At 42.2% G+C, this 24,324-nt stretch overlaps 2 protein-coding genes across 11 annotated transcripts in view; one reads left to right on the top strand and one right to left on the bottom strand.

Moving 5' to 3' along the window:
* Positions 1-1,794: 1,794 nt before the first annotated feature.
* Positions 1,795-17,188, bottom strand: LOC123992867 (upstream stimulatory factor 1-like). 9 transcript variants are annotated; one of them, XM_046294441.1, is made up of 13 exons: positions 17,103-17,188; positions 16,724-16,908; positions 16,342-16,394; positions 5,619-5,682; positions 5,232-5,281; positions 4,979-5,130; positions 4,687-4,800; positions 4,249-4,402; positions 3,984-4,071; positions 3,686-3,744; positions 3,419-3,531; positions 3,091-3,219; positions 1,795-2,541 (listed from the first exon to the last, which is right to left on the bottom strand). In XM_046294441.1, exons 4-13 carry the CDS (start codon positions 5,660-5,662, stop codon positions 2,452-2,454), a joined length of 993 nt encoding a protein of 330 aa, XP_046150397.1. In that variant the 5' UTR covers positions 5,663-5,682; positions 16,342-16,394; positions 16,724-16,908; positions 17,103-17,188; the 3' UTR covers positions 1,795-2,451. The 9 variants fall into 9 exon arrangements, with proteins under 9 accessions (XP_046150397.1, XP_046150395.1, XP_046150399.1 ...); XM_046294439.1 differs by having other exon boundaries at positions 16,688-16,908; XM_046294443.1 differs by lacking the exons at positions 16,342-16,394; positions 16,724-16,908; positions 17,103-17,188 and adding an exon at positions 6,336-6,415 and having other exon boundaries at positions 4,249-4,387.
* A 1,197-nt stretch (positions 17,189-18,385) lies between these two features.
* Positions 18,386-24,324, top strand: part of LOC123992866 (alpha-2-macroglobulin-like) — a 46,176-nt gene continuing 40,237 nt past the window's right edge. For both annotated transcript variants that reach the window (XM_046294436.1, XM_046294437.1), the window contains exons 1-11: positions 18,386-18,568; positions 19,143-19,323; positions 19,652-19,808; positions 20,451-20,503; positions 21,563-21,583; positions 21,924-22,089; positions 22,209-22,293; positions 22,859-23,009; positions 23,133-23,253; positions 23,601-23,710; positions 23,863-24,033. In XM_046294436.1, the coding sequence (XP_046150392.1) occupies positions 18,483-18,568; positions 19,143-19,323; positions 19,652-19,808; positions 20,451-20,503; positions 21,563-21,583; positions 21,924-22,089; positions 22,209-22,293; positions 22,859-23,009; positions 23,133-23,253; positions 23,601-23,710; positions 23,863-24,033 (1,302 nt within the window). In that variant the 5' untranslated portion in view covers positions 18,386-18,482. The remainder of the gene's footprint in view (positions 18,569-19,142; positions 19,324-19,651; positions 19,809-20,450; positions 20,504-21,562; positions 21,584-21,923; positions 22,090-22,208; positions 22,294-22,858; positions 23,010-23,132; positions 23,254-23,600; positions 23,711-23,862; positions 24,034-24,324) is intronic.

Raw genomic sequence — 24,324 nt, forward strand, 5'->3', positions numbered from 1 at the left:
TACATTTCACTTCCAGAAGTCACTGAATTGAAAACTGATCCCAAACATTGCCGTTTTCACAGTCATTACTGACCCAGAATCTGCTGAAGGTCCTGTCTGGGCTTGTGGCTGCAGGATGATGAAATCTGAGAGGTAAGGCAGTAGAACACCACACTGGCCAGATGCAATGCTGTCACTCCCTCCTGTGACTTCTCAAGGAAGCGAGTTATCCTAAAATACACAGAGATACCTAGGCTTTTAGGCTTTTCTGTTGGTGGCAAATGACCCATACAGTCATCAAATGTTAGTACTGTTATCAACAATGTATTGGTATCAAGATGGATTGATTTTTCCTCTTGCCTACCAGTGGGTCTCAGTGCATACCCCCACTATACCCCTTGAGCTGCTCTTCTCCCCCTCCTCTTGCTCATAGTATATGGCCAGCTCTCCATGCTAAGTCAAAGAGAGAGATACTAACATGTAAACTAGGCCAAAAAAAACTACTCCACTATGAATTTGGTTACAGTTTCTCAGAGGTGAGGTATATGTTGTTATTCACCAGAAGGAGCACATATGATATCTTACCTTGGAGCTGAAGAAGGGGACAACCTGAGTAATATCAAAGTTCTGGTCTGCACAAAACATATCCCCTGCAATCTGTGAGTTATCAGCCCCTGCTCATAGCCGTCATTCACTACTTTCTCCACAGGGAAGTTATTAGCAGTTGCCCAGCACTCAGTGCTTATACCTGGAATGGGAGACACGTGTCAATACTGTTACTACATGTTACTGTACTTACTAGTCTGCATGTGTGACCAGATAGACCTCACTGCACAACTGCTGCCTGGAGAGAAATGGATATTCCAAAGTTAAAGGAATTCAATAATGTATTTATGTATAAGGGACTGAGTATAAGACATGTAGTACAGCAAAACTGTAAGGGCAGTCGACAGTCATTAACTTGACTGATAACTCATTTGTTCACGTCTCCCACCAGGAATCCAGGATTTGATTTTCTCCTATCCCAGACAACAATGCATTTGGTACCCCAGTCTGCTGTCCATACAAACATGACATCATTCTAGAAAAATGACAAATATTGAAGTAAAGGGATGTGGGTTTGTCAGTTGTGGCACACCTGTACTCTTCTTAAAATATTATTCCCCCAAAATATGTTAATACTTGAATATATTTCAACAGGAATTAGCATAGTGACCAGTTATCGCTCTCGCCCACACCTCAGCCTGCCCTAGTCAAGAAGGTGAATAGGGAGACTTACGTAACACTCCGAGACTGACTGAACGCTGTCATTGAACATACCCGTTTCTTCCTGAGAAAACTAAACTACATCTTTGCATTATTCTGGTAGTTTGCCTACCTTGTGCGGCGGAAAGTCTGATTTGGTATTATTTAAAGTGCAGTTTGTTTGTGTGCATTGACCTGCTTGTGTTGTGAAATGGACCAACCACGTATGCGAACTCTGCACCAAAACCTCGCCTGCTCACATAAACAACTTACGTTCATCTGAGCTTATAGAACGGTGCTGTGGCCAGTTACCAATAAAATGCATAGAATTTTCTTGGCCCGAGTCTTATTCGCTTGTAAACTACATCAAATACATTGGTTTATGCGATACAGTACAATAAACAGCTAAATTGTGAACCCATACAATTTCAAGTCGAAATGTGACTGCGACACTGTAGTCTAATTCTTAAAGGGCCAGTCTCCGAATGATGACCCCCTGCCGACGAGTTCACATAACTTACATGCATTCAGGAAACAGTAAAGTTAGAAAATGTAGTTCATACGTCCATATTACTTGTATATTTTTGTTTAATTAAAAATGCTAATGACAATCATACATTATGTACTAGGTTAGCTAATGATGAAATGAAAACTCAGAATGATACAACTGATGTTCATAGTGGATTCAATAAGCGAACAGAACAGAAAGCTCTCAATCCCATTACGTCTTTCACTCAATTGTGAAGTTCCATCATCATTTACCAATACAAAGATCCTTTATTACAATATGTATATCATTGTAATACATATTCTACTGACAACTTTAGAAAAACAAAGTGCTGAGCAATTTCTGGAAGTGGGGACATCTGATACTAGATGTATCAAATGTAAATATATTTTGAGACTTACACTAAGAGTTACTAAATATACTTGATACAATGAAGCGCAATTGTGTCAAAGGTAAAAAAGCTAAACAATTGTATGTACATGACAGCTGAATAGCTGTGGGAAAAATCTTCATTTATAAGAGCTAAGATGGTTTTCCGTATGTAAAATGTGACCATTTAATGACCTGATCTGCAAACTCCATCAGACTGATTTTATAGTGAAGTGAGAATTTTCTTCTGGTTTGGGGTCAAAAGTTCTGTCACAAGGTAATTCTACCATTCCTCCACTGAGATATTCAAATTCTATGATCTAACATCCTTCTTCTCCCCTGACTACCCATCACTGAGCGTCTGCCGTTGCTGCTCCAACAATGCCATTCTGTCGCATCTGGTTCCTCAGAATCTGGTTCTTGGATTTCCAGTCTTCTACCTGTGCAAAATTGGAGGGAAAAAGCAGCTCAATCAAAGCCTATTATTACAGCTGATGCATGGATTTGTGAAAAACTATCCTATGGTTTGGTATTTTGTTTGCAAGTTACATTTTCAGCATGTTTGAGGGGTACAGTTTGAGCACAGCGAGGTGCAGACCCTGTAACCCTTGATCACTTTATAAGTAGTTAATATGTTGTTGTTTGGATGCACAGTGATTCGTAGATCAGTGATGTTGCGCAGTCTGACTACAATGCTGTCAAATCTCCAACACACATTTTTTTCTGTGGTTATGTGTGATTGCATACAATTAGTGTTGCAGTAAGTAGGTGAACAGGATTGATGATAGAACAAAAATCTCTCACTCACTAATCCTACAGCCTAATCAGCAAAATCCAAACCTGAACCGATTACAAAGCGTGAATGAATCATAGTAGGCTGCATTTACACAGGCAGCCCAATTCAGATCTTTTCCCACTTATTGGTCTTTAGACCAATCCGATCAGCTCAGAATTGGGCTGCCTGTGTAAACACAGCCAGAGGGTCTTACCTCCTGCCTCAGTAGTTGGTTGTCCATTCTGAGCCTTTCCAGGGTGCTTAGGTCATCCCCTAGTCTAAGGTTGTTCTGCCGAAGCTCCTGGATATAGTCACAGGCTTTGGAGAGGATCCCACCTTTACTCTGGACCAAAACAGAAGGACCGTGTCACCCTCTCCCATGTAGGGCCAGGATGTTTTTCCTGAGAATGTGTTCTGACATGGAAAAACTCTAGGTCCTCATTTTTATAGCTAAATTCTTTCTAGTCAGTTGACATGTTCAAGAAAAACTCCTGGCCATACCCATGAGACTAGAGTGTGACCCATTTTATGGTGATACTGACCTCATTACTGATACTGACCTGCCCTGACTTGGTAGGGTCAATGTTGCAGTCTGGGATGGTCTTTGAGAGCGTGACAATCCAGTTGTTGATCTTGTCCCTGCGTCTACGTTCAACTTGGAGACAAATTACACAATAACAAATTTGAGTAGGCAAGCAGGGCAACATATGATTCTGAGCTCAACGTGACATGCAAACCCAACTAGCATTTAATAGACATTTCATATGAAGTATTGTATGAGTAATTTATGATGGCTATCTAGGTCTCACCCTCGTTGTGCTGGGCTCGCCTTTTGTCATCTCTAGAAGTGCGTGGGACCTCTGATTTTCTGCAAGACACAATCAGTATAGACATGAATAAACAGATATTACCATGGAAACCATTGTCATACACAGTATACATACCTATGTGCAGCTAAAACAGTAACAAGGCTAAGTAATTAAGACCCAACACAAAAAGAAACATGAATGTGCACGGGACAGTGTGACTAACTAGTATGGTAACTGTGATGATTCTCCTGGCTTCTCCAGTCCAGTACCTACTGTACTGATCAAAATGGCAGCTTACGTGTTGTAAGGTTGTGTGCGAGGTGCAATGGACCTCTGGTTAGCTCCAGTCAGCACTTCCTGGGGGGACATCATCACATACAACTGCCCTGAAACAAAGAACAAAGAAGTCCCTTGCTTCCGTCAATCCAAATGGTCCATATAAATGTATCAATATCAAATGTCAATCAAAATGGAAAGCCAATTGGAAATAAATGCATAACCTGGTGGAGCATAGAAATGGGATCTACTCATTCTATGTGATTGAGTCTCCTTAATCTCCTCACCAGTGGGAGTGCTCTGACTTAGATGTGTATCAGATGCCTGCACCACGCTGGTTACCATGGTGCCTGGTGAAGTATCAGCGATGGTGGCAGGGTAGTAGGTGTAATGCGTCTCAGTGCCGTCCCCTTCCAACCCCTCGGACTGAGAGAACACAGCCTACAGTAAGAGGACACCTTTGTCAGTGTTGAATAACAATCAGAACTGTATACAGTAAGGAGTAGAAGTAGAGGAATAGAGTAGATCATCTGTATTATCCCAGATGAAAAACAATGCTGTTTGATTTACAGAATCTGATTGAATACTACTAGCCTGGTGGACAAAACTGGTTAAAATGTATGTAATTACAACCAGAAACAGGTTGAAATTACTAATTTTGGCATAATTTCAAAACAGTGTTTCCCGCTGGGAGAGCCCCAAGTCCCGCTCGTATAAATTCTCACCTGGGTCATAGGCTGTGTGGCTGCAGGGAATCCAGTGAGCACACTGACCGCTGTGGCTCCATCACTCTGAGCCTCCAACTGTCCATCAGACACCTGGATGACTCTGTATGTCACCTTCAGCAAAAAGAAAACACACAGGTTTGCTGGGCGAAACATCAAATCGGTCATTAGTAATGACAGAAGACTGAGCCTCAGAAAACTGTGGATGGGCATTGGCTGGGCTCAGAGCTCTAGCTCAGAGACTTCAGCTAGATCTAGTGAGCCCTGTAGAGTATGCTCTCCCTAACTGTACCTGCCCAGCGGGAGGGTAGTACAGCTCCCCTACCTGCCCCCCAGCTCCCTCCGTCTTGAACAGATACTTTATGGGATGCTCTGAGGAGAAGGTGGCGGCAGACTGAATGGTGGCGATGGCAGCTGATGGGTCATCAGCTGTAGCCACTGCACCTGAAAGAGCAAAAAAACTCTATAATATAAGCAAGAAAATACCATGGGTGTCTTCTGATGTTTTGAGGGGCATTATTTCCTTTCCACATGACATTCGTTACCTTCTTCAATGACATGTGTACTTTCATCCGGGTCTGGACTTTTCTGTTGACTACATAACAAAATGAGAAGAACAATGATAATACACAGTAACACACCACTCTTTCAACTTGTACTAGAATATGATCTTTATGTACATGTTCTTTATACCTTTACAGTTGTGTGTGGAATTGTTAGGTTAGATTACTTGTTGGTTACTACTGCATTGTCGGAACTAGAAGCACAAGCATTTCGCTACACTCGCATTAACATCTGCTAACCATGTGTATGTGACAAAAAAATATATATTTGATCATCCAGCCCAACACTCAAATGTATTACAACAAATCATGTGGAAGTAGCTTTGGTTAAAAATTGATGATGGTTAAATACATGTATTTTTAGCTCACCCCTTCATTTTCACAGTGTCAACTGGAAAGAGAATCTCCTTCATTCACCCGGGAGATAAACAGGCTTGAGGAAAATGGACAAGTTGGTTATTTTGGGGGGGAAACAAACTAGGCTACAGAAACCCAATCACAAACCTAAAACCTCTGATATCCAAACATTAATACAGGCTCTGCGTGTATTCAACTAGAATCTAGAAAGCCTTCAAGGAAATATACTGTGTGTTTCATTGAAGTGATAACAGTACTCTTTAGGCCCCTTCAGTAGTTAGTCAACGTTACACACTACAACGTAGCCGCGAGCGTAGTACCTCATTCAACAAATAACTAGCGAACATTACCCGGTAACTTTAGCAGATGCATTATATTGCCGAAGACGTCATGCAAACAGCTGCAACGAAATATAAAAATTCTAAATGCCGAATCCAGCTTTCTAAAGTAGTAAGTTAACTAACCAAGACACAATACAGATGTTTACTTGTATATATGACGAATATGTAGCTAGCATTAGCATAAAGCTGCATTATTCCAGCGGTTCCTTCAAGCTGCGACGGGTCACAAAGCATCTTTGCTAATAGCTAATGTTATGATTTAACGTAAACTAGCTATTTAGCCAGTAATAACGCCAAGCAAATGTACAATATATGGTATTTGTACAACACTGCTTAAAACATCGAAGAAAATAGCTACATACAAGAACGGAAAATTGTAGCTACTTACCGTGCAATTGGCCCCTCCCCAGTTGTTTGTCAACATTACTGGCTGTCTGCGCCAATGACTGAATGGTCTGCGCATGTACCAACTTTTTGGTGCGCTTCATTTACACCGTCTGGCGCGCTCAATAGCAGATTAGGCCTGTGTATCATTCCACTGCTCCGTGAAATTGCGCCGGGTAAGAAATCAAACGGATCTAGCCTTGTGGCCATCTTTACCGGGCTTCATCAACTGTGCAGATCTAGGTTCAGCAGTTTAACGACACCACTAGTATTTTATTTATTTTTTATTTTATTTCACCTTTATTTAACCAGGTAGGCAAGTTTACAATTGCGACCTGGCCAAGATAAAGCAAAGCAGTTCGACACATACAGCGACACAGAGTTACACATGGAGTAAAACAAACATACAGTCAATAATACAGTATAAACAAGTCTATATACGATGTGAGCATATGATCTGAGATAAGGGAGGTAAAGGCAAAAAAAGGCCATGGTGGCAAAGTAAATACAATATAGCAAGTAAAACACTGGAGTGGTAGATTTGCAATGGAAGAATGTGCAAAGTAGAAATAAAAATAATGGAGTGCAAAGGAGCAAAATAAATAAATAAATTAAATTCAGTAGGGAAAGAGGTAGTTGTTTGGGCTAAAGTATAGGTGGGCTATGTCTGTTCAACGCTGGTCCGACCAATCTGATTCCACACTCCAAGACTGCTTCCATCACGTAGACTGGGATATGTTTCGTATTGCGTCAGACAACAACATTGACGAATACGCTGATTCGGTGTGCGAGTTCATTAGAATGTGCGTTGAAGATGTCGTTCCCATAGCATCGATTAAAACATTCCCAAACCAGAAACCGTGGATTGATGGCAGCATTCACGTGAAACTGAAAGCGCGAACCACTGCTTTTAATCAGGGCAAGGTGACCGGAAACATGACCAAATACAAACAGTGTAACTATTCCCTCCGCAAGGCAATCAAACAAGCTAAGCATCAGTATAGAGACAAAGTAGAATCTCAATTCAACGGCTCAGACACAAGAGGTATGTGGTAGGGTCTACAGTCAATCACGGATTACAAAAAGAAAACCAGCCCCGTCATGGACCAGGTTGTCTTGCTCCCAGGCAGACTAAATAACTTTTTTGCCCGCTTTGAGGACAATACAGTGCCACTGACACGGCCCGCAACTAAAACATGCGGACTCTCCTTCACTGCAGCCGACATGAGGAAAAGGAAAACATTTAAACTTGTCAACCCTCGCAAGGCTGCAGGTCCAGACGGCATCCCCAGCCGCGCCGTCAGAGCATGCGCAGACCAGCTGGCTGGTGTGTTTACGGACATATTCAATCAATCCCTATCCCATTCTGTTGTTCCCACATGCTTCAAGAGGGCCACCATTGTTCCTGTTCCCAAGAAAGCTAAGGTAACTGAGCGAAACGACTACCGCCCTGTAGCACTCACTTCCGTCATCATGAAGTGCTTTGAGAGACTAGTCAAGGACCATATCACCTCCACCCTACCTGACACCCTAGACCCACTCCAATTTGCTTACCGCCCAAATAGGTCCACAGACGATGCAATCTCAACCACACTGCACACTGCCCTAACCCATCTGGACAAGAGGAATACCTATGTGAGAATGTTGTTCATCGACTGCAGCTCGGCATTTAACACCATATTGCCCTCCAAGCTCGTCATCAAGCTCGAGACCCTGGGCCTCGATCCCGCCCTGTGCAACTGGGTACTGGACATCCTGACGGGCCGCCCCCAGGTGGTGAGGGTAGGCAACAACATCTCCACCCCGCTGATCCTCAACACTGGGGCCCCACAAGGGTGCGTTCTGAGCCCTCTCCTGTACTCCCTGTTCACCCACGACTGCGTGGCCATGCACGCCTCCAACTCAATCATCAAGTTTGCGGACGACACAACAGTGGTAGGCTTGATTACCAACAACGACGAGACGGCCTACAGGGAGGAGGTGAGGGCCCTCGGAGTGTGGTGTCAGGAAAATAACCTCACACTCAACGTCAACAAAACTAAGGAGATGATTGTGGACTTCAGGAAACAGCAGAGGGAACACCCCCTATCCACATCGATGGAACAGTAGTGGAGAGGGTAGTAAGTTTTAAGTTCCTCTGCGTACACATCACAGACAAACTGAATTGGTCCACCCACACAGACAGCATCATGAAGAAGGCACAGCAGCGCCTTTTCAACCTCAAGAGGCTGAAGAAATTCGGCTTGTCACCAAAAGCACTCGCAAACTTCAACAGATGCACAATCGAGAGCATCCTGTCGGGCTGTATCACCGCCTGGTACGGCAACTGCTCCGCCCACAACCGTAAGGCTCTCCAGAGGGTAGTGAGGTCTGCACAACGCATCAACGGGGGCAAACTACCTACCCTCCAGGACACCTATACCACCCAATGTTACAGGAAGGCCATAAAGATCATCAAGGACAACAACCACCCGAGCCACTGCCTGTTCACCCCGCTATCATCCAGAAGGCGAGGTCAGTACAGGTGCATCAAAGCTGGGACCGAGAGACTGAAGAACAGCTTCTATCTCAAGGCCATCAGACTGTTAAACAGCCACCACTAACATTGAGTGGCTGCTGCCAACACACTGACTCAACTCCAGCCACTTTAATAATGGGAATTGATGGGAAATGATGTAAAATATATCACTAGCCACTTTAAACAATGCTACCTAATATAATGTTTACATACCCTACATTATTCATCTCATATGTATACATATATACTGTACTCTATATCATCTGCATCTTTATGTAATACATGTATCACTAGCCACTTTAACTATGCCACTTTGTTTACATACTCATCTCATATGTACAGTGCCTTGCAAAAGTATTCGGCCCCCTTGAACTTTGCAACCTTTTGCCACATTTCAGGCTTCATACATAAAGATATAAAACTGTATTTTTTTCCTGAAGTATCAACAACAAGTGGGACGCAATCATGAAGTGAAACGACATTTATAGGATATTTCAAACTTTGTTAACAAATCAAAAACGGAAGAATTGGGCGTGCAAAATTATTCAGCCCCCTTAAGTTAATACTTTGTAGCGCCACCTTTTGCTGCGATTACAGCTGTAAGTCGCTTGGGGTATGTCTCTATCAGTTTTGCACATCGAGAGCTTGAACATTTTTCCCATTCCTCCTTGCAAAACAGCTCGAGCTCAGTGAGGTTGGATGGAGAGCATTTGTGAACAGCAGTTTTCAGTTATTTCCACAGATTCTCGATTGGATTTAGGTCTGGAATTTTACTTGGCCATTCTACCACCTGGATTTTTGAACCATTCCACTGTAGATTTTGCTTTATGTTTTGGATCATTGTCTTGTTGGAAGACAAATCTCCGTCCCGGTCTCAGGTCTTTTGCAGACTCCATCAGGTTTTCTTCCAGAATGGTCCTGTATTTGGCTCCATCTATCTTCCCATCAATTTTAACCATCTTCCCTGTCCCTGCTGAAGAAAAGCAGGCCCAAACCATGATGCTGCCACCACCATGTTTGACAGTGTGGATGGTGTGTTCAGGGTGATGAGCTGTGTTGCTTTTACGCCAAACATAACGTTTTGCATTGTTGCCAAAAAGTTCAATTTTGATTTCATCTGACCAGAGCACCTTCTTCCACATGTTTGGTGTGTCTTGTGGCAAACTTTAAACAACACTTTTTATGGATATCTTTAAGAAATGGCTTTCTTCTTGCCACTCTTCCATAAAGGCCAGATTTGTGCAATAGCCTCTTGGTTGCATCTCTGATCAATCTTCTCCTTGTATGAGCTGAAGGTTTAGAGGGACGGCCAGGTCTTAGTAGATTTGCAGTGGTCTGATACTCCTTCCATTTCAATATTATCGCTTGCACAGTGCTCCTTGGGATGTTTAAATCTTGGGAAATCTTTATGTATCCAAATCCGGCTTTAAACTTCTTCATAACAGTATCTCGGACCTGCCTGGTGTGTTCCTTGTTCTTCATGATGCTCTCTGCGCTTTTAACGGACCTCTGAGACTATCACAGTGCAGGTGCATTTATACAGAGACTTGATTACACACAGGTGGATTGTATTTATCATCATTATTCATTTAGGTCAACATTGGATCATTCAGAGATCCTCACTGAACTTCTGGAGAGAGTTTGCTGCACTGAAAGTAAAGGAGCTGAATAATTTTGCTACAGGTGGGAGATGCTATGGTGACCAGTGAGCTGAGATAAGGGGGGACTTTACCTAGCAGGGTCTTGTAGATGACATGGAGCCAGTGGGTTTGGCGACGAGTATGAAGCAAGGGCCAACCAACGAGAGCGTACAGGTCGCAATGGTGGGTAGTATATGGGACTTTGGTGACAAAACGGATTGCACTGTGATAGACTGCATCCAATTTGTTGCGTAGGGTATTGGAGGCTATTTTGTAAATGCCATCGCCAAAGTCGAGGATTGGTAGGATGGTCAGTTTTACAAGGGTATGTTTGGCAGCATGAGTGAAGGATGCTTTGTTGCGAAATAGGAAGCCAATTCTAGATTTAACTTTGGATTGGAGATGTTTTATGTGAGTCTGGAAGGAGAGTTTACAGTCTAACCAGACACCTAGGTATTTGTAGTTGCCCACATATTCTAAGTCAGAGTAGTGATGCTGGACAGGCAGGCAGGTGCAGGCAGCGATCGGTTGAAGAGCATGCATTTAGTTTTACTTGTATTTAAGAGCAATTGGAGGCCACGGAAGGAGAGTTGTATGGCATTGAAGCTTGCCTGGAGGGTTGTTAACACAGTGTCCAAAGAAGGGCCAGAAGTATACAGAATGGTGTCGTCTGCGTAGAGGTGGATCAGAGACTCACCAGCAGCAAGAGCGACCTCATTGATGTATACAGAGAAGAGAGTCGGTCCAAGAATTGAACCCTGTGGCACCCCCATAGAGACTGCCAGAGGTCCGGACAGCAGACCCTCCGATTTGACACACTGAACTCTATCAGAGAAGTAGTTGGTGAACCAGGTGAGGCAATCATTTGAGAAACCAAGTCTGTCGAGTCTGCCAATGAGGATGTGGTGATTAACAGAGTCGAAAGCCTTGGCCAGATCAATGAATACGGCTGCACAGTAATGTTTCTTATCGATGGCGGTTAAGATATCATTTAGGACCTTGAGCGTGGCTGAAGTGCACCCATGACCAGCTCTGAAACCAGATTGCATAGCAGAGAAGGTATGGTGAGATTCGAAATGGTCGGTAATCTGTTTGTTGACTTGGCTTTCGAAGACCTTAGAAAGGCATGGTAGGATAGATATAGGTCTGTAGCAGTTTGGGTCAAGAGTGTCCCCCCCTTTGAAGAGGAGGATGACCGCAGCTGCTTTCCAATCTTTGGGAATCTCAGACAACACGAAAGAGAGGTTGAACAGGCTAGTAATACGGGTGGCAACAATTTCGGCAGATAATTTTAGAAAGAAAGGGTCCAGATTGTCTAGCCCAGCTGATTTGTAGGGGTCCAGATTTTGCAGCTCTTTCAGAACATCAGCTGAACGGATTTGGGAGAAGGAGAAATGGGGAAGGCTTGGGCGAGTTGCTGTGGGGGGTGCAGTGCTGTTGACCGGGGTAGGAGTAGCCAGGTGGAAAGCATGGCCAGCCGTAGAAAAATGCTTATGGAAATTCTCAATTATGGTGGATTTATCAGTGGTGACAGTGTTTCCTATCTTCAGTGCAGTTGGCAGCTGGGAGGAGGTGTTCTTATTCTCCATGGACTTTACAGTGTCCCAGAACTTTTTTGAGTTAGTGTTGCAGGAAGCAAATTTCTGCTTGAAAAAGCTAGCCTTAGCTTTTCTAACTGCCTGTGTAAAATGGTTTCTAGCTTCCCTGAACAGCTGCATATCACGGGGGCTGTTCGATGCTAATGCAGAACACCATAGGATGTTTTTGTGTTGGTTAAGGGCAGTCAGGTCTGGGGAGAACCAAGGGCTATATCTGTTCCTGGTTCTAAATTTCTTGAATGGGGCATGTTTATTTAAGATGGTTAGGAAGGCATTTAAAAAAATATCCAGGCATCCTCTACTGACGGGATGAGATCAATATCCTTCCAGGATCCCCCGGCCAGGTTGATTAGAAAGCCCTGCTCGCTGAAGTGTTTCAGGGAGCGTTTGACAGTGATGAGTGGAGGTCGTTTGACCGCTGACCCATTATGGATGCAGGCAATGAGGCAGTGATCGCTGAGATCTTGGTTGAAGACAGCAGAGGTGTATTTAGAGGGCAAGTTGGTTAGCATGATATCTATGAGGGTGCCTGTGTTTAAGGCTTTGGGGGTAGAACCTGGTAGGTTCATTGAAAATTTGTGTGAGATTGAGGGCATCAAGTTTAGATTGTAGGATGGCTGGGATGTTAAGCATGTTCCAGTTTAGGTCGCCTAGCAGCACGAGCTCTGAAGATAGATGGGAGGCAATCAGTTCACATATGGTGTCCAGAGCACAGCTGGGGGCAGAGGGTGGTCTATAGCAGGCGGCAACGGTGAGAGACTTGTTTTTAGAGAGGTGGATTTTTAAAAGTAGAAGTTCAAATTGTTTGGGTACAGACCTGGATAGTAGGACAGAACTATGCAGGCTATCTTTGCAGTAGATTGCAACACCGCCACCTTTGGCAGTTCTATCTTGTCTGAAAATGTTGTCGTTTGGGATTAAAATTTCAGAATTTTTGGTGGTCTTCCTAAACCAGGATTCAGACACAGCTAGAACATGTCTGGCAGACATATCAGTGTGGATGACGGATCACCACCTCAAGCTGAACTTCGGCAAGACGGAGCTGCTCTTCCTCCCAGGGAAGGACTGCCCGTTCCATGATCTCGCCATCACGGTTGACAACTCCATTGTGTCCTCCTCCCAGAGCGCTAAGAACCTTGGCGTGATCCTGGACAACAAACTGTCGTTCTCAACTAACATCAAGGCGGTGGCCCGTTCCTGTAGGTTCATGCTCTACAACATCCGCAGAGTACGACCCTGCCTCACACAGGAAGCGGCGCAGGTCCTAATCCAGGCACTTGTCATCTCCTGTCTGGATTACTGCAACTCGCTGTTGGCTGGGCTCCCTGCCTGTGCCATTAAACCCCTACAACTCATCCAGAACGCCGCAGCCCGTCTAGTGTTCAACCTTCCCAAGTTCTCTCACGTCACCCCGCTCCTCCGCTCTCTCCACTGGCTTCCAGTTGAAGCTCGCATCCGCTACAAGACCATGGTGCTTGCCTACGGAGCTGTGAGGGGAACGGCACCTCAGTACCTCCAGGCTCTGATCAGGCCCTACACCCAAATAAGGGCACTGCGTTCATCCACCTCTGGCCTGCTCGCCTCCCTACCACTGAGGAAGTACAGTTCCCGCTCAGCTCAGTCAAAACTGTTCGCTGCTCTGGCTCCCCAATGGTGGAACAAACTCCCTCACGACGCCAGGACAGCGGAGTCAATCACCACCTTCCGGAGACACCTGAAACCCCACCTCTTTAAGGAATACCTAGGATAGGATAAAGTAATCCTTCTCACCCCCCCCTTAAAATATTTAGATGCACTATTGTAAAGTGGTTGTTCCACTGGATGTCATAAGGTGAATGCACCAATTTGTAAGTCGCTCTGGATAAGAGCGTCTGCTAAATGACTTAAATGTAAATGTAAATGTAAACATCCGGGTTGGCAGAGTGTGCTAAAGCAGCGAATAGAACAAACTTAGGGAGGAGGCTTCTAATGTTAACATGCATGAAACCAAGGATATTACGGTTACAGAAGTCGTCAAAAGAGAGCGCCTGGGGAATAGGAGTGGAGCTAGGCACTGCAGGGCCTGGATTCACCTCTACATCGCCAGAGGGACAGAGGAGGAGTAAAATAAGGGTACGGCTAAAAGCAATAAGAATTGGTCGTCTAGAACGTCTGGAACAGAGAGTAAAAGGAGGTTTCTGGGGGCGATAAAATAGCATCAAGGTATAATGTACAGACAAAGGTATGGTAGGATGTGAATACAACAGAGGTAAACCTAGGTATTAAGTGATGAAGAGGGAGATATTGTCTCTAGAAACATCATTGAAACCAAGAGATGTCATTGCATGTGTGGGTGGTGGAACTAATAGGTTGGATAAGGTATAGTGAGCAGGACTAGAGGCTCTACAGTGAAATAAGCCAATAAACACTAACCAGAACAGCAATGGACAAGGCATATTGACATTAAGGAGAGGCATGCTTAGTCGAGTGATCAAAAGGGTCCAGTGAGTAGAGAGGTTGGTTGGGGGTCACGGCGATTTAGACAGCTAGCCAGGCCATCAGTAGCAAGCTAGCATAGGATGGAGGTCTGTTATTAGCCACCTCTTGCGTTCCGTCAGTAGATTAGTGGGGTTCCGTGTGGCAGAGGGGATTAATCCAAATCACACAACAACAAAAAAACAATAGATATAGTTATAGAGGCCCAAGAAGAAAAATAAAATAAAAATAATAATAAATAAATAATAATAATATATGCCATTTGTCCGATTGTCTATTCAGATAGCAGCCGATAAGACAGCTAACGGTTAGCGGGCCGCAGATGGGCGTTCAGGTAACGTCGCGATGGAGGAGCCAGCCGGATAACTCCTTCGGGTAGATAACGTCGGCAGTCCAGTTGTGAAGGCCCGGTGGGGCTCCGCGTCGGCAGTAAAACGGGTCCGGATAGGTGATTGTAGCCCAGGAGTGATTGATGGAACGCTTCAGCTGGCTAACTCCGGAATAATTGATGTTTGCTCCGGAATCGACGAAAGCCGATAGTCACACGGATAGCAGCTACAGTGCCTTGCGAAAGTATTCGGCCCCCTTGAACTTTGCGAACTTTTGCCACATTTCAAGCTTCAAACATAAAGATATAAAACTGTATTTTTTTCTGAAAAATCAACAAGTGGGACACAATCATGAAGTGGAACGACATTTATTGGATATTTCAAACTTTTTTAACAAATCAAAAACTGAAAAATTGGGCGTGCAAAATTATTCAGCCCCTTTACTTTCAGTGCAGCAAACTCTCTCCGGAAGTTCAGTGAGGATCTCTGAATGATCCAATGTTGACCTAAATGACTAATGATGATAAACACAATCCACCTGTGTGTAAAACTGCTGCTGTTCACAAATGCTCTCCATCCAACCTCACTGAGCTCGAGTTGTTTTGCAAGGAGGAATGGGAAAAATTTCAGACTCTCGATGTGCAAAACTGATAGAGACATACCCCAAGCGACTTACAGCTGTAATCGCAGCAAAAGGTGGCGCTACAAAGTATTAACTTAAGGGGGCTGAATAATTTTGCACGCCCAATTTCTCAGTTTTTGATTTGTTAAAAAAGTTTGAAATATCCAATAAATGTCGTTACACTTCATGATTGTGTCCCACTTGTTGTTGATTCTTCACAAAAAAATACAGTTTTATATCTTTATGTTTGAAGCCTGAAATGTGGCAAAAGGTCGCAAAGTTCAAGGGGGCCGAATACTTTCGCAAGGCACTGTATATGAGTGGAAAACATCGTGACTTGTGGTGAATGTTTGAGGACCTTGAAATCCACCCACGCAGACGTGTACAGTATGTTTGCTCTGAGTGATGTGTCTCAACTGTTTGTGTAGCCTTATCATACACAGGCTACACAAACAGGCTAACTTTGCCCAATAGTTGTTCGAAACATTTCCCATTTCCAAAGCCTTATTGTTCATGAAGTACAAATGAGTTGTTTATGACGTGTTAGCTAGTTTAAAATACGATTTTACCGTATATTGTACATAATAATCCTTGTCCTTGTCTATGGGGCAGGAGCCCATCTCCTGTTTTTGTAGCTTGAGGCAGCCTGGACAGGACGCTCGTCTATTGCAGGGCATTAACCCCAACCCGTCACACAGTATTATGTTGTGATCCTTGTGATTCCTCTGTATCTGTCTTTTCGTTTGAAATAGTGGAGAAACCGTTCTAAAGGAAGACCAAATAAGTAATTGTTTTCGATATTCAATGTTTCACATTTTCAACACTCACCAGCTGATTGACAGGGCTAAAACTGGTATCCAAGGTGATGACTCTAAACTGCACTGTAAAAAGACAAAGAAAAGACAAAGACAAGCACTCAATGAGAGCTTTAGAAACATAATTTTGAAGGATTTCCAGAAATCAGGAATTGTTCAACTGGGATTTCTGGAAAAGCAGGGATTTTAGGGAAAGTTAACAGAATTTTGGAGGACAAACTTTTGATAGCTACTCTGGATAATATTTTACACTGTTGGTACTAAGGCCCCAATTCAATCAATTGCAGATCAATAAAAACTGCAATGCAAGTTTTTAGCCACCTCTTTTAGCCACCAAAGCAGAGAAAGTACACTCTTACTGAATGGTTCTGGATGTCGACCAGTGCTGAGCTGACCTGAAACTGGAAGCAGCGGTGAAACTCTTGGTCAGAACTCTCCTGGAGAAGTATTTTGATCTGCTCATTGGTGATCTGACATATACATGGTCATGACCAGGGTCTCGTTGGGCTGCAGAAGGCTGGCACAAAGTTTGACCTCGGAGTCTGCACGGATCACTGCAGAAATGGCTACCATGTAAACCCTACAGAGAACATATACACACACACCAACAAACACACAGGAAACAGGATTTGAACGTTTAGTAGATAATGTTGCTTGAGTAGTGGGTTGCCTTACGGGGAAAAAAAAACACATGAAATTCACGTGATAAAATAAATACATATTTTAATTTAAAAGGCACAATTGACATGAATTCAATTTAACAGTCGTTGTCACCTGGAGGATTTGTGTTGTTCCACTTTGTCCAGAGATGTCCCCAAGAATGTATTTAGGACATTCATTGAACGTTGTGTCATTGTCCCCTGAAAGGTTTAGTATAGTTATGGTGAAAATACAGTAAATCTACAAGTTTCTCTATTTCTACAGCGAAATGAAGGTGCTAATGTTAAAGAAAAGTACGCTGCTGTACGCTGATTACTTGGGACTCAATCTGCCTTGTGATTTTAACTCACAACCTCTTGGTTGCTAGCTACCTAAAGTTGCTGCTGCGTAACCAGGTCAGAAGACATAACTGTTGTTGGCTGTACACATTGCCAATAATTTATTTTTGCACTTTGCCTAAAGTATACACAACAACTTGAACTTCCTATACTTTTTGGGGGGTTTCAGGTTATCACTCTCAAATCACACTTTATATATAGAAAAACGACCACAATTGTATGTTCTCAGTCCACAACAATGCTTTACCCACATCAGAAAACAATTTTTTAAGTCTGGAAAAAAAACATTTTAACACATTTTTAGAGGATGTAGTTTAATTCAATTGCCACCCAGTAAAAGACCTGGTTAGCAGTATTTCTGTACTGTACAATGTCCTACGTGTGACGGCAGAGTTTGCTAAACAAATGCCCTCCTGATTGACAGAAATCATCATGATATCATTCTGCCAGGTAGGCTTACTTTGCAGTCAGCATTTTAATTGGGAAGGATATAAATGTTTCTTCAAACAGCACCACTGGCTTATCAAAAATTCTTACAGGCTTCATAGTTTAAACTTCCAGGTGCACAATATTTTCTGTGGGGGAGTTTCAGAAAAGCAAACTAAATCAAACGAAGTGCATATTCTATAGTCATAGCTGATGTGAAATGTCGTTATCACCACAAGGGGAGGGTGCTATAGATTTTTTGTATTCATTGTTAAACAAAATATCTTACTCTGAACAATTGTATTAGTATGAAATAATCTTATTGTTAATTTTATTCGAGCATACCATACAGCTCAATATTTCTATAAATTATTTTATAGTATTATTTTGCTCATCAATAATTTTGGACCCAACTGTATATTATGAACAAACAAAAAAAACAGGCATTGCATGCAATCTATTGAGATGTAATCAGGTTATAATGCATGCCAATGCCATGCACAATGTACTGTATGCATATTAATGTTGCATCAAGAGAATCAGCCAATCACACCACTGAAAATCACTGTGATTGACACCAATTAGTCAAACATTCACAACGCTTTTACTTCAATCATTTGCTAGACCAGTTCCTCTGCTTGTACTCTACGCAGTGCAGTAGGGAAGTCTTGCCAGTAGGAATACTGGGACATAGGCTGACTTGGTGTTTTTATATTTATCTCCTTGAGTCATGGTTCCTTCTGGGCTTCAGGTTTGGCGATGGATACTCTTTGCCTGCTTTCACTTGCTTTGTGTCTGTCAAGAGACTCCAAGGCCGTAAGTAAATCTGCATAGTCAGTTAGAATTGAGTAATCAGATGTGGCGTCTCATCCTGGTGTAACATTCTCTCTGTGAGAGACAAAATGTAGAACTGCTTTTTATCTATCCTTTCTACAGATATTTTGTTCTGTGTATTTCAGCTACACCTACACCTTAGTATTCTTTATCTTTTTATCTATCCTTTCTACAGATATTTTGTTCTGTGTATTTCAGCTACACCTACACCTTAGTATTCTTTATCTTTTTATCTTATAATTATGATTTTTGTTACATTTTTTTATCAATAAATTCACTGAAAACCTGCACTAACGCATGGTATATTAACCGTATTGCATTTTTCATGTAGCCTGTAGCCTGTAGCCTACTTTTGTCCAGCTAATAGCCGAAGCACATATCAAGCAACATTATGGACAAAACGTTAAAATCCTGTTGCTGCAGGATTATTTTGACATTACTGGTCAAATTAAGATCCTAGTTTCTTGTTTAGAGGTGCCCTCTCATTTTGTATTGATTTTCCTGTCTGTTTGTTGGTTTGTGTATGTGTGTGTGTGTGTGTGTATGTTCTCTGTAGGGTTTACATGGTAGCCATTCCTGCAGTAATCCAGGCAGGCTCAGAGGCCAAGCTTTGTGCCAGCCTTCTGCAGCCCAACGAGACCCTGGTAATGACCATATCTCTGATCGCCAATGAACAGAACAAAATACTTCTCCAGGAGAGTTCTGACCAAGAGTTTCACCGCTGCTTCCAGTTTCAGGTCAGCTCAGCACTGGTCGACATCCAGAACCATTCAATAAGAGTGTACTTTCTCTGCTTTGTGATGCATCTCTTAATTTTCTATGTAATACCAGGTTATTTCATGGGAAATATCAATGTGGTGGCTTACAATATTTTTTCTGGGATTCAGGGTGAAATTCTACATAAAAAAAGATGACATCAGCTACTAAAGTAAAATCACTTTTAAAACACACTGATGAAAGAAAAAATGTGATTAAATCGGCACAACCTTGACGTTGTTAGCAGCACTTTCTTACCAACTGAGCCTCACAGGATCATATGTTTTTTGCACATTGTCTCCCTTTCAGGCCCCTCATGTGGAGAATGACGAAGTGCAACATTTTAAGGTGAAGGTTCAAGGTGAAACGTTTCAATCGACAGAGGAGAGAATGGTCATGATTAAACCCTACAAACCGATGACATTTGTCCAAACAGATAAACCAATCTACAACCCGGGACACACAGGTAATTTTACACAGAGCCAGTACTCAATTAGTCTGCTTGCTAAGAAACAGGACAATTAGGTGGTATCATGTTTCTATGATGGTTTTCTCTTTCATCACATGTTGCTCCTAAGAGACACTTGAAACAGGACCAAACATTCCACTATAGGTTCACTGAGGATATGTACACTGGAGTTTGAACCAACATACCACATGTTGTAAGGTGTTCCTCTCCTGGACATTATCATTTGATTACATTTAGCTCATTCATCCCCCATCCTCTCCCATGTAACTATTCCCCAGGTCATTGCTGTAAATGAGAATCTGTTCTCAGTCAACTTACCTGGTAAAATTAGAGAGAAAAAAGACGTGATCTCGATAGCGTAACGTGATATCGCAGTGCAGTTTTCATTTATCTGCGGTTGATTAACCTTAGTACCAACAGTGTAAAATATTATCCAGAGTAGATGTCAAAAGTTTGTCTTGCAAAATACTGGTAACTCTCCTGAAAATCCCTGGTTTTCCATAAATCCTGGTTGAACAATTCCTGGAATCTGGGAATCCTTCGACAGGGAGTTCTGGAAAACATGGGAAAGTTAGCAAAAGTACGCTTCAAAGATTCTCATTGAGTGCTTGTCTTTGTCTTGTCTTTGTCTTTTTACAGTGCAGTTTAGAGTCATCACCTTGGATACCAGTTTTAGCCCTGTCAATCAGCTGGTGAGTGTTGAAAATGTGAAACATTGAATATTGAAAACAATGACCAATCTCCACTATTTCAAACAAAAAGACAGATACAAAAGAAGGATCACAATGTCACATTACTGTCTGATAGACATAGCAATCAGGTATTTTTTTTTTTTTTTAACCCTTTTTTAACCAGGCAAGTCAGTTAAGAACAAATTCTTATTTTCAATGACGGCCTAGGAACAGTGGGTTAACTGCCTGTTCAGGGGCAGAACGACAGATTTGTACCTTGTCAGCTTGGGGATTTGAACTGCAAACTCCCGGTTGCTAGTCCAACACTCTAACCACTAACACTCTAACACTATGTATGATATTGTCCTACCAACTCAACAATGCGATCCTGGTTAGAGTGAGAATGGAAGGTTGGGGGGGGGGGGGGGTGAGACATACCAAAGACTCTAAAAATTGGACCCGATGCCTCTCTGCTTAGCACTCAATATTAAGGTCCAGCAATAGATTAGTATCCTGTGCAGGCTACTTCACGCTACAGAAAGAGAACAGAGGCACCTGCCCTATAGGACAAGGATTATTATGTACAAAATACTGTATTTATACTATATTTTAATTGGGCAATCAACTAGCCACGGCATGTCATACATACTGTATCTTGTTAGCACTCCATAAACAATAGGACTTTGGAAATGGGAAATGTTTTGAACAACTATTGGGCAAAATCCCAAATCCAACTCTTTAACCAATGTTATCTGTTTGATAAGGCTACACAAACAGTTGAGACACATAGCACTCAGGGCAAACATACGGTACATGCAGAGGTTCTCTAAGTAAACCTGAGTGGGTGGATTTCAAGGTCCTCAAACATTCACGGCAAGACATGGTGTTTTCCACTCAAAGGAATGCGTAGGAGTTTTTTTCTGTTAGAGTCCCAATGCAAAAGCAACATGTTATGTTTAATTGAAGAGACAAAGCCAAGCATCTGCCTAGTTCCTATAGTTGTTGACAGCTTTGCTCCTCTTTGGGGGGAATTTGAGAGTTCATAAAACATTAACCAGTCTTTTGTCTTGCCTTTCACAGTACAACATTGTGGAACTGCAGGTAAGACCCATATTAGTCTATCAATGTATGATGACTCACTGTAAATACTAGTACATTATAAGACAATGACTCCACCAGCTAGGTACTGTAGGTCATCATTCATTTCTACATGGCGGTTACCAGAAGACCCCCTATCAGCTTTATGTGATCACATCTGGGCCACCTTCAGCAAGCAAACTTCAGAACGTTGCGGATAGAAATGTCATGAATAGAGCTGATGTGACTCTTTACTCTTCATGTCAGACAGGCATGTTTGGCCTACATAGCATCATTTGTATGTGAATGTTCCACAATGTTGCACCCTGCGAAATGTGTAGTCCCTTGTTCTATGAATCAACAGGATGTTCATCAGAACAGGATTGGACAGTGGGTCAATACTACATCCAATGGCAACATTCTGCAGCTTTCTTACCCCCTGAACTCTGAAGCACCCATAGGAACCTATGCTATTGTAGTGTGGATTGGTGAAAACCAAATATACCATCACTTCAAGGTAGAAAAGTATGGTAAGTAGAGCTTCTTTCTTTGACCTTTCATGCTAGGAAATATTATGGATCTGGAAGTTGAATCAATGAATCACATTTCTGGAACATTCATGAGTTGCCTGCGGTTCTCTCATCTCTAGTTTTGCCAAAGTTTGAGATAAAAATGAACCTCACCGATGAGATCAGCGTTGTTCAAGAGGAGTATAAAGTAGAAGTGTGTGCAACGTGAGTCAACAGTATCACTGTTTTGTAATGCACTGTAGTTGGCAAATGTCACTGTCTAATTAATCGCATTTCGCTAATGCAGACCTTGATTCAAATTCAAATACTTGAATACTTCATGCATTTCAACCCAGGTCTGTTTGGTCCTGGGGGTATTTGAAATAGTGTATTTAGAAACAAGTATTTTAAAATAATCTAGGAAATAGAAGTTCTTGATTGGGAAAAAATATAAACCGGGCTTATATTCATAAAGCCTCTCAGAGTGGGATTGCTGACCTACGATCAGGTCTCTCCTGACCTTGTTCATTCTGATACAGAAGTTTACACTGATCCTAGATCAGCACTCATACACTGAGAGACTTTATGAGTACGGGTCCAGATGCATTGGCAATGTTGAAAACACTTTACTTCAAGAAAGCCTGCAGGTATAATGCATTGTAACTCGTAAGGATGCATGTATGAGCCTTTGTAATGTCTCATATAAGGTTTATAATATACTATGTCTCTCTAAGTAGGAAATATATTATGTTTTATGTTTTTTATGTGTTTTATTCTTAAATAAAATCAGATACACTTATGGGCAACCTGTACCTGGTAAAGCAGAGGTAGAGTTGTGCCGACTCTTAGGGCACAATATATTGATACCAATGAGAATTGATGAGAAAAATCCAGAAAGAGTTCCTGATTATTCACCCCCCTGCCATAAAGAGTCAATAGAGGTCTGTATGCTTTCCTGAAGAAACTATATACTTGTTTTTACCATCATATTACATTTGAAAATGATCTGGTTACAATTATTTAAATCATTTCCTAATGTGTGTGGTTTTGCTTGCTTTTCCCAGATGGACCAAACTGGCTGTGCTTCTCATGTCTTCAACATGTCAATTTTCACAAAGGATGCTGGCCAGAAAATGCTCATAGACAGGCTGAGTTTTAATGCAAAAGTAGAGGAGGAGGGGACAGGCAAGTCATTTATCTTAACAATTTGGAGACGGTAGAAGTGATGACAACATTTGCCTGAAGTCAAATGAAAACTGTTTTTCTTTTCTTGAGAGTGAATTACATAATGTCAAGATTGCATGTTTAATTAGATTGTGAAGATTGGCAAGACCTGTGTATTTGACCTTTGGTGCTACATCCTCATATTATGCTGTTTTTATTCAATGACTTCGTTTGTAATCGTGTTTTTACTACGTTGAATAAGCTGCACTGGAATTCAGCTCCTGCATTGTGAACTGCCATTGTTCATCATGGTGGTATGTGTCGTTGTGAAATAAACCATCCTATTTTCATTTGTTTTCCTTTGACAGGTATTACACAGTCAAAGGAAAAACACATTGAGCTCTCCTATGTGATTGGAAAACTCACATTTGTCGACACACCCAAAATCTATGAGCATGGATCAACTATCGAGGGCAAAGTGCGTCCAAATACAGTGTTATTGTTTCTTAGACTTAAGTTGAATTGCAGATGCCATTTGTCTTTGACATTCCTGTTTGCTTAACTACCAATGGTCGGTCGGTAACAGCGACACACATCACCACTTACAACTTTCCCCCCCTTTTCCCTCAGATTAACGTTGTTCACTTCAACAACACACCTATCGCAGACATGCTAGTCTACCTTTTGGAGGAGAAAGCCTGGTCCTCACATCTTCTACAGAACCTAACCACGGACAGTCATGGTACTGCCAGTTTCTCCCTCAACACAACCCGTATGGACAAAGATAATTTTAACCTCATAGTAAGTATGAGGTTTTGAAAGTCTGTCTAGGTTTAGAAAGACTCTGAGACACTGAAGACTCTTTAAGCTCAACCCCAAATCTCGCACTTGTCATGCTCTTGTGGAGATCTTAGAAAATTCCATTGGTATAATAAGCAATATGGTGAAACCTCCACCTAGCCTATCGGAATGCAGGGTGGAAATGTTAGTTACCATATATACAACTGTGAAATCCTCTCAGATCTCCACAAGTATATTGTACAGGGTCTAAGGGTTGATTTGGGATTGTGCCTTTAGTTATACTCTCTATTC

This window comes from Oncorhynchus gorbuscha, linkage group LG13 (genome assembly GCF_021184085.1).
Source record: "Oncorhynchus gorbuscha isolate QuinsamMale2020 ecotype Even-year linkage group LG13, OgorEven_v1.0, whole genome shotgun sequence".
Classification (NCBI taxonomy): Eukaryota; Metazoa; Chordata; class Actinopteri; order Salmoniformes; family Salmonidae; genus Oncorhynchus; species Oncorhynchus gorbuscha.

Coding starts and splice junctions, on each gene's coding strand:
- LOC123992867 (XM_046294441.1), bottom strand. CDS start 5,662: ATGAAGGAGATTCTCTTTCCAGTTGACACTGTGAAAATGAAGGG. Junction 3,745..3,983: donor CGCACACAACCTTACAACAC/GTAAGCTGCCAT, acceptor TGTGTCTTGCAG/AAAATCAGAGGTCCCACGCA. Junction 3,220..3,418: donor AGGTCAGTATCAGTAATGAG/GTCAGTATCACC, acceptor GTTTTGGTCCAG/AGTAAAGGTGGGATCCTCTC.